General features: G+C 35.5%; 1 protein-coding gene across 5 annotated transcripts in view; it reads right to left on the reverse strand.

Moving 5' to 3' along the window:
- Egf (epidermal growth factor) overlaps window positions 1-15,196 on the reverse strand; it is an 87,673-nt gene that overhangs the window by 33,091 nt on the left and 39,386 nt on the right. For all 5 annotated transcript variants that reach the window (XR_013426025.1, XM_078021811.1, XM_078021810.1 and 2 more), the window contains 6 exons: window positions 14,714-14,836; window positions 13,374-13,499; window positions 12,046-12,182; window positions 9,957-10,105; window positions 4,106-4,210; window positions 2,224-2,447 (listed from right to left, as the gene is read on the reverse strand). Coding sequence is in view for 4 of the 5 variants with exons in the window: in XM_078021811.1 (XP_077877937.1) it covers window positions 2,224-2,447; window positions 4,106-4,210; window positions 9,957-10,105; window positions 12,046-12,182; window positions 13,374-13,499; window positions 14,714-14,836 (864 nt within the window). In the remaining variant the exon portion in view is untranslated. The remainder of the gene's footprint in view (window positions 1-2,223; window positions 2,448-4,105; window positions 4,211-9,956; window positions 10,106-12,045; window positions 12,183-13,373; window positions 13,500-14,713; window positions 14,837-15,196) is intronic.

Below are 15,196 nucleotides of genomic sequence, written 5' to 3' on the forward strand. Positions count from 1 at the left end.
TTCTAAACATACAGTTCAGTTGTATTAAGTATATTAACAAATTGCTGTGGAAACAATCTCCATGACTTTTTCATCTTGTAAAGGTGGAAAAAAATGGAGAGTTGTTTATACTGATTAAACAACTCTCCATTTCTTTCTCCCTTCTAACCCCTGGTAAATACTTTTCTACTTTCTTTTTTTTAATATTTATTTTTTAGGTGCAGATGGACACAACACAATGCCTTTATTTTTATGTGGTACTGAGGATCGAACCCAGGTCCCACCCATACTAGGGGAGCACTCTACCGCTGAGTCGCAATCCCAGCCCTACTTTTCCACTTTCTGTCTGTATGAATTTAACTACTCTAGATACCTCAAATAAGTGGAACTGTATACAGTATTTCTCTTTGGGGGACTGGTTTATTTCACTTAGCATGATGTCCTCAAGGTATGTCCATCCATGTTGATGCACATATTAGAATTAGCTATAGTGTTTCAACAAATAAGCCATACTAGACACAATCCTTACTTTTTATCAAAGAGCCATAATTAATTGATTTTTTTTTAAATTAAAAATGAATTCATTCAATCTTTATGTTAAAAATCCTGAATTGGCTGTTGTAAAACCACCAAATAAATACTAGTAGATGGCTTTATAATGTTGGGGACAGTTATTTAGATAATTTAATATAAAATTATTTGATAATAGTCTTCGATAGAAAGTCTCACAATATTTTTAAAAATATTTATATTTTAGTTATAGGTGGACACAATATCTTTATTTTTATGTGGTGCTGAGGATCGAACCCAGTTTTTAACATTCTAATTAGGAAATTTCAAGTCCCTTTTTACCCTCTATGTCAAAGTCATGATTTTATATTTATTTGGGAAATATTTTAAAAATATTTATGTCTCCTCAACCAGATTCCATGACTTCACAGAAATCCTATTTTTTATTAAGCCCTGTATCTCCACCTTCTATGACAATTGAATAAAAACCTGTTAAGTACATGGGTGGATAGAGCTAAAACTGTATACAAGTTTATCATTTATTATGAGGTATGTGTTTCATTAAAAAAAAACAAAACCTTAGAAATACCTAAAAAGTTTAAATCATACTTATCTTACCCTATTTCACATATAACAGAAATCTAAAACATGATTGCCTTTAAAACTAAAGAAAACAGGCAAAATAAATGTTTTATACAGATTTTTAGTTTGTTAATTTCCTAAATGATAGAGACCTTGCTTTTTTTTTTATCTCTCCAACCAGTTTTCTAAATCTCCAAAACATCTTCAATACGTTCCTGGCTCTCATCTTCTATATCCTACCTGTTATTATATCCTCTCAGTTTTTTTAATCCACAATAATTTTTAATTCTCCATTCCACTTTTAAATGACAATGTTTTGTACTCAGACTTTCATTGTTGCCTGGAAAACTGATGTAGCCTCCTGTTTTTTTTTTTTTTTCTGTCTAAATTCCAGTCCAATCCCTTACACTGTTATCTAAGTAACATCCAGAGATGCCAATCTTGTCTACATCTCCTGCTCAAGAACATTCAAAGCCTTCCTAGTAAATTAAGAATTAAGTTCAGTCACCATGTCCCAGCATTTATAACATATAAAGGCCAATTTTTTGCCTTTTGTCACCATCTATTTACTACATGGCCCAGTTCAAAAACTATCTTTGCAAATTCCCTGAATCATAATGAATCTCACGCTGCTTATATAGTTTCAAAGACATTTATACTTCTATTTTAAATGCTGTAGTGTTTTAAAGATATTTATGACAACAATGATACCCCATACAAAATGTGAAAACACAACAGTGGACAAACTATATTCATTAATATTTGCACATTTTATCAACTGGTATTCATCAGTGTCTGAAAATGATATCACTGCTATGAAATGAAATTTTCTAAAACATGAGAAATGATAATAGATGAACCAAGTTTTTATTCCCAAGTAAGTTCAGAAAAATAGGATATTTTCATGCTGATTTTGAGAAATCTTGGAAAAGAGAAATGATTATACAACACTACCTTTTACCAAACATTCCAATGTTAAAGTGATCCTCATAGCTCATAATTCCCTGAAGAAGTGCCCCTATTCCTTTCTCACTGTATGGTTAAGTGTGTGTGTATGTGTGTGTGTGTGTGTGTGTGTGTGTATGTGTGTGTAAACATGCTTTATACTGAATACTCAATCAAGATGAAGAAATCACCCACCCAAAGCCTCACCTACATCGTTCTGGGCAAGTCTTTGGCGTTTGGAACCATCCAGACTGGACATTTCAATCACAGACCGCTTGGCATCACACCAATACAATGTGTCCATTACGTAGTCAATGGTTATTCCACTGGGCTCTACCAGATCTGAACTGGCTATCACCAGCCGGCCAGAGCCTTGAAGGGAAGAACTTTCAATTCGTGGATTAATCCCCATATCAGTCCAGAATAATCTCCTTTAATCAAGAAAGCACACAATAAATGAAACCTGCTTAAAAAGGTTCTTCTACTTTCTTATCATTGAGAATATCAATAAAAATGATGTTTGGACATACTAAAGTGGTACACTGAAGAATGCAGAGAGAATATAACATGGCGTCTTGAAAACAAATAATTTTCAGAAGCAAAACAAGTATCTGGTCTATGTAAAACATCTTGGACAAGAAATACTGAATTACAGATCAGATCATTAGATTTAAAAAGGAATTAGTTGAAAAATTGTAGTAGTATTATCAAAGTGTGCTTGAGTAAATACTCTGAAATTACTGAAAAGTCATGAATCTTGCTAGCCTGTTGAAAGGCAAGTGACTCACCCAAGGCGGAGATTCGACCAAGAGATTTTATTGGGGGGCTGCCCGAAGGGGAAGAAAAAGAGAGGCAGAGAGCAGAGGAGAGGAGAGGGTAGAGAGAAAGAGAACAGAGAGGAAGAGAGAAGAAAGAAATGAGAGGAGAGAAAGAAGAGGAAGAGAGGAGGAGGGCAGAGAACAGAGAGGGTATGCTTATAAGTTTCGGCTTAAGAAGGGTTGAGTAGGGGACATGGCAGGTGCTGATTGGCAGGGTGACTCAGGAACACTGTGTCCTGCATGGATTGGTTAAGAAAACCTTTGAATTTGGCGCTCTTGGACTTGGCGCCCTTCTGAGAGAAGGGAGAGGGGTCAGAGATTCTGTGATGTTCTCAGGAGACTGAAACATAACTTCAGCTGGGAGTCTCCCACACACCCAACACCTGTTTTCTGTTATGCATGAGTAAAACTATAACATAAAAGGAAAAGCATATTTATCTGTTTTCCAGTTTTACAATGCACTGTTTACTCAGCTAATTTTAAGTTCCATAATCAGGTGCTGAACACCTACTTTTTTTTTTTTAAGTCAGTATGGTTCAATATATACTTATTGGCCTACTTAGAGTTGGTTATATTCGCACTGCTTTAATTTGGCTGACACAAATAATCCTCAATTACTACAATATATTATCTCCCATGGACCCCTGTGAAATTTCCATCATAAATAAAACCGGGTTGGTTTTTGTCTTTGCTTTTTAACAACCAGGAAGGAATCCTTTATTCTCCTTAATTCTCTAACCCCTAAGCTAAAATGTGATACTAATTCAATAATAAACAGCATAAAATCTTTTAAATTTTCATAATTTATATTTAATCTTGTCTAAATCTAGAAATGGCCTATCATTTGAAATCATCTTATGGCTTCCCTAAATGGAATTCGTAAGTCACACAATCCAAATTCTTTTCTGCTCAATAAATAATCATGTAGATTTTTAAAGAGTAAATTAATGGACTTAAGTCTAATTGGTTAATGATGTACAGCCTATCTTTAAAAAAAGAAATTGAATTTAAATTTAAATTTTATTTTATTAAAATAAAAAGGCATGTCAACAAAATTATTACATAAGAACAGAAAATCAAAAGATATTAAAAAGATGAAGAATGCTTGCTAGCCACATCATTTCTGAACATTTATAGATCTCATGGATTTTCTTGGCTTCTGATTCCACTGACCACCTGAAGTCTTAAGATAAATTATGGACCCTGACATAACAAATATGAACTGTCATATGACCTAGGCAGAAAGGTGCCTTATTGTCTTAAATACCTACTTGGCCACTGGATGAACAGCAATTCCTCGGGGCTGAGATAGGTTCTCCTTAATGATTATTTGACGATGTTTTCCATTTAAGTCACTCCCTTCAATGAGAGATTTCCTAAAATATACATAAAATAAAGGGTTTGTTATTTTCAACTTGATTTTTCAAACGAAAGTTCTCTGCTCCTGGTATGCAAAGATAGACATTCTGAACTATTCCCCCCATCCCCGCCCTTTTTTCTCTTTCTCTAACACACACACACACACAAACACAAAGTTAGCACCAAGAAGCCCACAAATTCTATTGTTTTGAAACATATTCTTAATTAGTATCCCAATATTTATACAAGGGGACAAGATAAGTAAAAGGGGATTCTCCAAGACAAGAGCCCACCCAGTTTCCAGGATATGAGCTGTCCATCAAGAATCCTAAGAAAAGAAGAACTAATACCAATACTTTTCAAGTTATTTCAGGAAATAGAAAAAGAGGGAGCTCTTCCAAATTCATTCTATGAGGCCAACATCACCCTGATTCTGAAACCAGACAAAGACACCTCAAAGAAAGAAAACTACAGACCAATATCTCTGATGAACCTAGATGCAAAAATCCTCAATAAAATTCTGGCAAATTGGATACAAAGGCACATCAAAAAAATTGTGCACCATGATCAAGTAGGATTCATCCCTAGAATGCAAGGATAGTTCAATATACGGAGATTAATAAATGTTATTCACCACATCAATAGACTTAAAGATAAGAACCATATGATCATCTTGATAGACGCAGAAAAAGCATTCAACAAAGTACAGCATCCCTTTATGTTCAAAACATTAGAAAAACTAGGGATAACAGGAACTTATCTCAACATTGTAAAAGCTATCTATGTTAAGCCTCAGGCTAGCATCATTCTGAATGGAGAAAAATTGAAGGCATTCCCTCTAAAATCTGGAACAAGACAGGGATGCCCTCTATCACCACTTCTATTCAATATAGTTCTCGAAACACTGGCCAGAGCAATTAGACAGATGAAAGAAATTAAAGGCATAAAAATAGGAAAAGAAGAACTTAAATTATCACTATTTGTGGATGACATGATTCTATACCTAGAAGAACCAAAAGGGTCTACAAAGAAATTACTAGAACTAATAAATGAATTCAGCAAAGTGGCAGGATATAAAATCAACATGCATAAACCAAAGGCATTTCTGTATATCAGTGACAAAACTTCTGAAACGGAAATGAGGAAAAACACTCCATTCACAATATCCTCAAAAAAAAATAAAATATTTGGGAATCAACCTAACAAAAGAGGTGAAAGATTTATACAATGAAAACTACAGAACCCTAAAGAGAGAAGTAGAAGTTCTTAGAAGATGGAAAAATATACCCTGTTCATGGATAGGCAGAACTAACATCAAAATGGCAATATTACCAAAAGTTCTCTATAGGTTTAATGCAATGCCAATCAAAATACCAATGGCATTTCTTGTAGAAATAGAGAAAGCAATCATGAAATTCATATGGAAAAATAAAAGACCCAGAATAGCAAAAGCAATTCTAAGCAGGAAGTGTGAATCAGGCGGTATAGCGATACCAGATTTCAAATTATATTACAGAGCAATAGTAAAAAAAAACAGCACGGTACTGGTACCAAAACAGGCGGGTGGACCAATGATACAGAATAGAGGACACAGAGACTAATCCACAAAGTTACAACTATCTTATATCTGATAAAGGGGCTAAAAGCATGCTATGGAGGAAGGATAGCGTCTTCAACAAATGGTGTTGGGAAAACTGGAAATCCATATGCAACAAAATAAAACTGAATCCCTTTCTCTCACCATGCACAAAAGTTAACTCAAAATGGATCAAGGAGCTTGATATCAAATCAGAGACTCTGCATCTGATAGAAGAAAAAGTTGGCTCCGATCTACATATTGTGGGGTTGGGCTCCAAATTCCTTAATAGGACACCCATAGCACAAGAGTTAATAACTAGAATCAACAAATGGGACTTACTCAAACTAAAAAGTTTTTTCTCAGCAAAAGAAACATTAAGAGAGGTAAATAGGGAGCCTACATCATGGGAACAAATTTTCACTCCTCACAATTCAGATAGAGCCCTAATATCCAGAGTATACAAAGAACTCAAAAAATTAAACAATAAGAAAACAAATAACCCAATCAACAAATGGGCCAAGGACCTGAACAGACACTTCTCAGAGGAGGACATACAATCAATCAACAAGTACATGAAAAAATGCTAAACCATCTCTAGCAGTCAGAGAAATGCAAATCAAAACCACCCTAAGATACCATCTCACTCCAGTAAGATTGGCAGCCATTATGAACTCAAACAACAACAAGTGCTGGCGAGGATGTGGGGAAAAGGGTACTCTTGTACATTGCTGGTGGGACTGCAAATTGGTGCAGCCAATTTGGAAAGCAGTATGGAGATTCCTGGGAAAGCTGGGAATGGAACCACCATTTGACCCAGCTATTGCCCTTCTAGGTCTATTCCCTGAAGACCTTAAAAGAGCATACTACAGGAATACTGCCACATCGATGTTCATAGCAGCACAATTCACAATAGCTAGACTGTGGAACCAATCCAGATGCCCTTCAATAGATGAATGGATAAAAAAAAATGTGGCATTTATACACCATGGAGTATTATTCAGCACTAAAAAATGACAAAATCATGGAATTTGCAGGGAAATGGATGGCACTAGAGCAGATTATGCTAAGTGAAGCTAGCCAATCCCTAAAAAACAAATACCAAATGTCTTCTTTGATATAATGAGAGCAACTAAGAACAGAGCAGGGAGGAAGAGCAGGAAGAAAAGATTAACATTAAACAGAGACATGAGGTGGGAAGGAAAGGGAGAGAAAAGGGAAACTGCATGGAAATGGAGGGAGACCCTCATTGTCATACAAAATTACATATAAGAGGTTGTGAGGGGAATGGGAAAATAAACAAGGAGAGAAATGAATTACAGTAGATGGGGTAGAGAGAGAAGATGGGAGGGGAGGAGAGGGGGGATAGTAGAGGATAGGAGAGGTAGCAGAATACAACAGTTACTAATAGGGCATTATGTAAAAATGTGGATGTGTAAGCGATGTGATTCTGCAATCTGTATTTGGGGTAAAAATGGGAGTTCATAACCCACTTGAATCTAATGTATGAAATATGATATGTCAAGAGCTTTGTAATGTTTTGAACAACCAATAAAAAAAGAAAAAATAAAAAACCTATTCCTATTTAATGTTTTTGATTATATTGTGAATGGAAATCTAAAAAAAAAAAAAAATGAATCCTAAGAGTAAATTTTATCTTATGGTAGTTTCTGTTACCCCCCATAGAATGAGTAAACACATTTACCTTCTTGGCTCTTTTTTTACAGGGCAATTGGCTTTAGAAATCAGGATTCCTTAATACTAAATAATAGCATTGCCAGTGAAATTATTAATTAGTTTCCTTCCTAGGTATAAGATGTTAATTTGAACATGCCTTTTCCTACGCCAGGAGAGACTGTAACCATCCCTCTTTGGTTCCCATTTGGCAAAGAGTTACTATGTAATCTAATATCACAGGATTAGAATCTCAGTATTTAAATCCAATTTCTAACTAATATCAAGGTTTTCAAACTATAAACCTCTCATTTGCAGACAAATTAAAGGTTGTCTTTTAGCAGCTGTCTTTAGAGGGGTGAGGACTTAAAAAGGACTAGTTATTACTGAAGTCAATAAAGTAGGGGATTTGAGGTCTTATTCTCTAGGATATGGAGGTTTCTATCTCCTGAAGGCATTGCCTCTGCAGTAGGTACCATGATGCTATTAATCAAACACTGTTAAAATTAGAGGTGACTTGCAAATTTGGGGAAATATGAGAAGACCAAGCATCCTTAGAAAGCCTAAGAGTGGTTGACAACTGTCATCCTGATCAACATTTACTCTTACAAGAACAACTATGTTTGAGTTCTATTATTATGCATAGATGATATTTAAAATTTCTATTAAGTAGTTCAACATGGAGGAGGCTGTTATTATGATTTATAATTTTGATAACTGACTTTAATTTGTTACATGACTCTGGGTGGAGCACATTAATCAACTCTGATTGAAGGAGGCAGAACATCTCCATAATTATTCTGTGGTGCTAGAAATTGAACCATGAGGTGAGTATAACTCAGTGGTAGAGCTTCCTAGGTGTAAGATATTAATTTGAACGTGCCTATTCCTAGGCCAGTAGAGACTATAACCATCTCTCTTTGGCTCCTATTTGGCAAAGAGTTACTATGTAATTTAATATCACAGGATATCAGTATAGCACTACCACTGAGCTATAATCCCAGCCCATCTCTTAAGAGGATAAGCTTTAGAGATGGTTATCCTTGCATTCCAATTTCATATCTACTACTTATATGCTCCTTGATCTTGGGAAAGTCATTTTACCTCTTTGACTATTGATTTTCTTAACCTTTAAATTGGAGGTAAGAAAACTTACCTCTTTGGGATTTCATAGTATCATGGGTATAAGGCTCTTAGCCCAGTGTCTAATGCATTATAGTTGTTCAATAAGTAAACATACAAATAATAAAGTAATAAAGGTCTGGTTAAGTGAACAAATGAATAATGAATGTGTAAAAAATAAACTTGCTCTGAAAACAGAAGGGCCATTTTATACATAACTTCACACCATACCGTACATGTGGCTTGTTTTGTAGAACCTGTTTCCTATTAGTTATCCAGACCAAATGAGATTTTCTAGGACATAGAAAACCTACACTCAAGCATATCAACCCATTCCTTGGGACTTGGCCATGTAAGAAGTGCTATCTTCGCAGAGGTGAAACATGGCTGTATAGTTGCCTGATATCCAGGATGGCTACCGTTTCACTTCATGGCACTCAGTTATTTTGACAAAATATCCTAGAACACACAGCACCCTTCATATTTTCCTGTGAGGGGCTCTAGTTTAAGGTTCCTCTGGCACCATAAGGAATGCAATCCTTCTTATTGACTCTCCTCCACCCCACCCTGTTCTGTTCCCAGACTCACACAGAGCAGGCCTGAGAGCAGGGTACCCAGAGGATAGAAATACCCCAACTTCACTCTGATTCTGTGGTTACCCACCAAAAGGAAAGTGGACCATTCCTCTGTTCCCCTGAAATTTCATCAAAACTCCATAAGCCCCACTTCATGCTGGCTCAACTGGAACCACATTTATCTCTTGAATGCTGGGAACCCTGGAATAATTCAGACTCTATGAGCTTTACATTCTTCACGTGTAAAAAGAACACACTTAGGCTAGCTGATTTCTGAAACTCCTTCCAGCAATCCCTTGGGGAATGTACACCCTTCACTGAGCAATTATATAAGGCCTCGACATTTCTTGTACTGATATTTAATCCAAGTACTTGATTAAGGTTTTGCTAAGGAAATATGCCTTACCTCCCCAAATAAACTAAGAGTTGACTGCAAAGACGAGCACATCCCATTCTCCTTTGTATTCTCCCATGTTACCTAGGAGAGTGCCTCATCCTCAGCATTACTCTGTCTGTGTTCAGACAGGACTTGGGTTTCTCACACACACAATCTGAGGGGCAAAAACAGATGGCTGCTTTCTTGGTCTTTGAAATCCTTCTGTGGATATGGATTCAGTCTTGATGAAGGGAGTAGTATCTTGCCTGATGGTGGGCAGAGGCAGGGAAGTGGACAGCAATGGGGTCTGTCTCCTCCACTGGCTGGATGCCAAGCACCCAGCAATATTTATCTGTGTTCAAAATGGAGGATAAAGCAAGTGGTATATCTCTTTCATTGCTTCCATATCCTGTGGCTTAAAAGTGAACCAGGAAACATACCCTCTGTCTGTCCAGTAGAATCTACGGCCAATCCAGTCCACGGCAAGACCTTCTGGTACATCTATTCCTTCCTCAATAAGCCTTTCTCTCTGGGAACCATCCATATTAGCTCTCTCTATCCATTTCAGAGCTGTGTGGGCATAATATATCTGCAATAGAGAAAACAGGTGTTTCTGATTTGTCTTTAAAAACTGAACATGAAACATAGACAAAGGGGATGAGTAAGCCTTCAGGTCACCAAGTGAAATTGTTAAGAGCCCAGTTTAAAAATTAGTTAGACACATCAGCAACTAAACCCCACTATGCTGCTCCCAGTTGTGTGTAACCAAAAGCAAGTTACTTAGTGTCTCAGAGTCTTAGTTTTCTTATTGGTAGAATAGGAATATAATATCAGCCTCATTAGGTCACATGATATGCATACATAAATTCTTAGTTCCTGGCACATAGTCTACTCATTGTTTCTTCATATTTGATCATTGGAGGTTGGGGTTATGGCTCAGTGGCAGAGCATTTGCCTGGCATGTGTGAGGCACTGGGTCCAATCCTCAGCACCACATAAAATATGAATAAATAAAATAAAGGTTAAAAGAATATTTGATCATTGGTCAATGACATAGTCTTTGCACTGGAACACATCAGTGGCCTCTACAGCCTGAAAGGGAACAATGATGTGTAATTTAATGAGGACACTAAGTAAGCTGTATCTTCTACTGTTCACACAGCACTGTACTTCAGAGCAACTCAAGAGACATGGGTTCCTCTCAGTTTTCTAATTTATTTGCAGGACTGCTTTGGCCAAGTCACTTAAGCTCAATTTTCCAGGCTGCAAAAATGAGGAAGTTAGATATTTCCTAAGGTTCCTTTCATCTCTAAACTTAAATAATTTTATTTTAATTTATCTGTCTTATCCAATTTTATAGGCACAAAGTTCTTTTTCAATCTAGTATGCAGGCTATCAGACATAAGAATTTCATCAGAGTATTAAATTGTCAGATGACAATGTAATGGAATTTGTGGAATTTTAACCGGGAGCTAATAATCTCATCAATTATAGATTTAGGTAAACATATGTGCTCATGATTAAAATTCCACAAATTCCATTAAATTGTCTTCTGGCTCATAGCATTTTTAATAGACTATTATTTAATGAGTTCCTGTTTTGTGAATGAATTATTATTTGATGAGTTATATTCGTAAAGAAGAGGTAATATTTCATAAAGACAAATATAGGTACTTTTCATGAAAAAACTCTACTAGAACTGTGTTTCTCAAACTCAAATTTGCATATGAATCATCTGGAAATCTTGTTAAAATGTAGATTTGGATTCAATGGACTGGAGAGGAGCCTACTAGTCTTGTAGTTGTATTTTCAGGTGATGTTGATGCTGGTTGGGCCAAATACCAGAGTTTGAGTAGCAAGAAAATAAGAACATTAATCATTAAGTTAGTTAATGGAAATATTTTAAAATAAATAAACATATTCTGGATATTTAAAAAAAGAAGAAATAAAAGAGGGACTGATCAGCCTTAATAATATAGAAATTCTAAGTTACATAAAAAACTTTTATGTAAAATTGAGAATTATATAAATAATGTTGCAAGACTGCCATTCCCACAACAGTCATAAAACTGTGCTTTCGGATTTTCATAGTTCAAAGGTCATGCAATTCCCTCTCTCAATGACATGTATTAAATGCAAATTACTAATTTATATTTTGGCCCAATCTTAACCCCCTATTCTTCCCACTACTAGCAAATAATCAAAAAACCTATTTATGGAGCTCCTTTTGCATGAACTTGTGCTACTCTACCATCCTCATCTCCAAAGAGGAAACTAACCTGATAATCCTGTACAATCATCCCCAATAAAATCAGTGAATCCCAGCAAGAACCCTGCATAGAGATATGATAACAGGAAAGCCTTATGATTTCCCAAATGATGTTCCACTATCTACATGTAAGTTGTTACAGGTCTAATCATTCTCAGTTTAACAGAAGATTTTCAAGTAGCCAATGTCATCTGTTAGGATAATCTCCTCTGTTCTGTCTTTATAGCACACTCACATCTGTTCAGGCAACAAACCCATACCTTATTTTCCACAGGGTCATGATCTAGTGCAAAAACTGTTCCCATCTGCTTGCTGAGCAGGGTTCCATAATCTGTTCCATCAAAGTGCATATGACGAATATCTTGAGAATTGGCAAACATCAAAAATGGTTGTGGTCCTGTTAATTAAATTTCCAATATGTCTGTGTTTAAAGCATGCCTTAAAACAAAAAAGGCACTTCTGACTCTTCCCTTTCATTGCACCCTCTTCTTCAATTTCTACAATGTTAGTCTTCTTAGTTTCCCACAAGTGTGATATAGGCAAAGACAGGCAGGAAGCCATTCTGTACCATGAAGTAGCACATTGCAAGAATTTCATCACTAGATTCTTCTTCTCTAGATGTTTGCTTTTAAAATGTAAATTACTTTTAAAAAGTCACACTAAGTTACCAAAAGCATAATTAAATGATGCACATCTTAGGGTTGTAATCTCCCTGTTTCACACATATTGAATTCATATTGGAATAAATAAATTGCCCTGACCTAGGCTCTTCTGAAAGGGACATGTGATTATTTAAATTTATAATAAGACCCCTTGAATATTCTCAGTACTCAAATTATACTATATTACTGAGGCCTTGAAAAGTTGAGAGTATTGTGCTCTAAGTCCAGCTATATAGAATCATTATTATGTTATTCCAATTATCAGCATAATTAACATTCAGGAGAACGTTATGAATAAAATGCATTTGGCATAAATCTAAGATTTCCAAGGCTGTTGAAGGACACAAGAGATAAATATCAGAAGATGAAAAAATAACAGAAGCATACAATTCAATATTAAATTTTGCCATGAAAAAGAACAGAATTTATCAAAGTATTATAATTATTGCATTCACTAGAGAGATGAAAATCAAATCAACTAACAAATATTATTGAACACCTCTTAACTATAAAGTATATAAGTATATACTTAAATACTATAAGGTATTTAAGACTATTCTGGTCATAACTTTCTTTTTTTTTGATACTGGGAATTGAACCCAGTGCCTTGTGCATGCAAAGCAAGCACTCTACCAACTGAGCTATATCCCCAGCCCCCATAACTTTCTTATCTACTAAAAATACCATATATGACATTATGGCAAATATTTTTTGCTGGATGCCAGAAATATTCTTTAAAAACATGATTATTATTTATGTTATAATTAATTATTCATGTTCATAAGATTCATTTTCCATTTCCAAAAATAAAAAAATCAGATCTTCTATCAAGAAGCCAAAAGCAATTCAACTTCCCATCTTTCTAAATAAAATACTTTCATGTTATCTTTTGCAGAAACACACTTCCAAACAACCCCAGCACTAACCTGAAGCTGCACAGCTTTTTTGGTCTGGTTGTAGGTCATACCCAGGAAAGCAACTACATTCCCAAGATACTGGGCTGAGAGGAAGACAGAGCTGGCTACAGCCACCGTTATCAGGTGATGAACAGCCTACAAAAAACAGTTGCTTTGTAATGATGTTGTCATTCAATATATTATAATTTTCATCAAAGTATGGAATGTACCAACTATATGTTGATTTTGAAAACCACCTCCTCAATCATTCAGACAGCTGCAATCAAGTTTATTTTTCAGAATATCCTAAGTGCCCCCCTTCAGTAAACTCAACATCTTGAATGATAATGCCTCACATTCCAATGGCCCCCATCCTCTTGTTGCACCCCTGAGTTCAAGAACAAGCATGCTGACAACTGGTTGAAGAACAAAGTAAGTTTTAGTGGGTGTGGCAGCTGGTCTAACTCTTTCTAATGAGTAATGCATTTTTTTCTCTCTTGCATTTTCAGTCTCTTCTTTTGCATTTCCTAGGTTTTAAAAAATCTTAATTGGCTTTACTTTTAATTATAAAAATGGGCACACTTCCAGCAGAATAGAATAGACAATATGATTGATGTATGTACATTCCATGTATGTATTATATGTCAAAATACATTCTGCTGTCATGTATGACTAAAAAAAATAAAAATAAATTGTATGGTATAAATAAAAAAATGGGCACACTTCATCCTGTAAAATTAGCATTCTCTTCTATTTTTAAAAAATATTTATTTTTTTAGTTTTTTTCGGTAGACACAACATCTTTATTTTTATGTGGTGCTGAGGATCGAACCCAGCGCCCCATGCATGCTAGGCAAGCATGCTACTGCTTGAGCCACATCCCCAGCCCCTCTCTTCTATTTTTTTTATTTAAAAATCATAAAGCTGTACATGACTTTTCTGCTAATCTCGGGTTATATCCAGACTTCTTTATGCATAAACCTCTATAAAGATAAAAGTAGAGAGTTCCTTATTAGGTGCAATCAACAGACTGAGGACACTCTGCCTCTGCCATCTCATTCAATCCAGGAGGCAAGTCAGTATTGTTACAGATGAGGAAGCAAAGACTAAAAGAGGTCAAGTAACTATAGTCTAAAACACACTGCCGTAACTGTAACTGGTAATACTACCTAAGGACTAACTTCAAAGCCCTTGATCAAAACCACTACAATACGCATCTTTTCTAAAAAGAAATTTAAATCTATGTGTTACATAAATATCTTTCAGTGTGTAATACTGGAAAATCTATTCTCCTTTGGCAATAAGATCAGTTTTGGGGTATCACTTAGAAAATGTTTATATTCAAACCAACAAGAGGCAAATAAACTCACCACTACATGTTTTTCCATCTCTCCCAAGCACTGAGCCTTCAGGACAGAAACACAGGGGCCCATCTGATGTCAGAACACATCCATGGCTGCATTTAGATGCGTTGCTTGGACAGGAAATGAATGCTAATTAATGAAGAACAAAGTTAAGATTAATGTTAAATCAGAGTTGTGAAACTTTATTACAATCTGTTGCTAACAAAAAGTGCTCTCCTGAAAAAAAAAGAAGTTAAAGAAAGAACAAACATTTATGAAATGCCATGGTAATTGGAGGTATAAAGAAAAAATTTCAAATCTGAAAACAGAAAGAGTTCTGATTTTGCAAAATGTATCTAGTTTCCTCTGAATTTCTATTATCTCAAATAAGATTTTTCAAGCTCTTAGTCATCAAAATTCTGAGAGTTTTGGAACCTGAAGAAGTGATTCTCGAGTTCACCTGGAAAACAGATTTCATGTACTAAAAAAAAAAAAAAAAAAAACTAAGGA

Source organism: Ictidomys tridecemlineatus, chromosome 9 (genome assembly GCF_052094955.1).
Source record: "Ictidomys tridecemlineatus isolate mIctTri1 chromosome 9, mIctTri1.hap1, whole genome shotgun sequence".
In the NCBI taxonomy this organism is placed as follows: Eukaryota; Metazoa; Chordata; class Mammalia; order Rodentia; family Sciuridae; genus Ictidomys; species Ictidomys tridecemlineatus.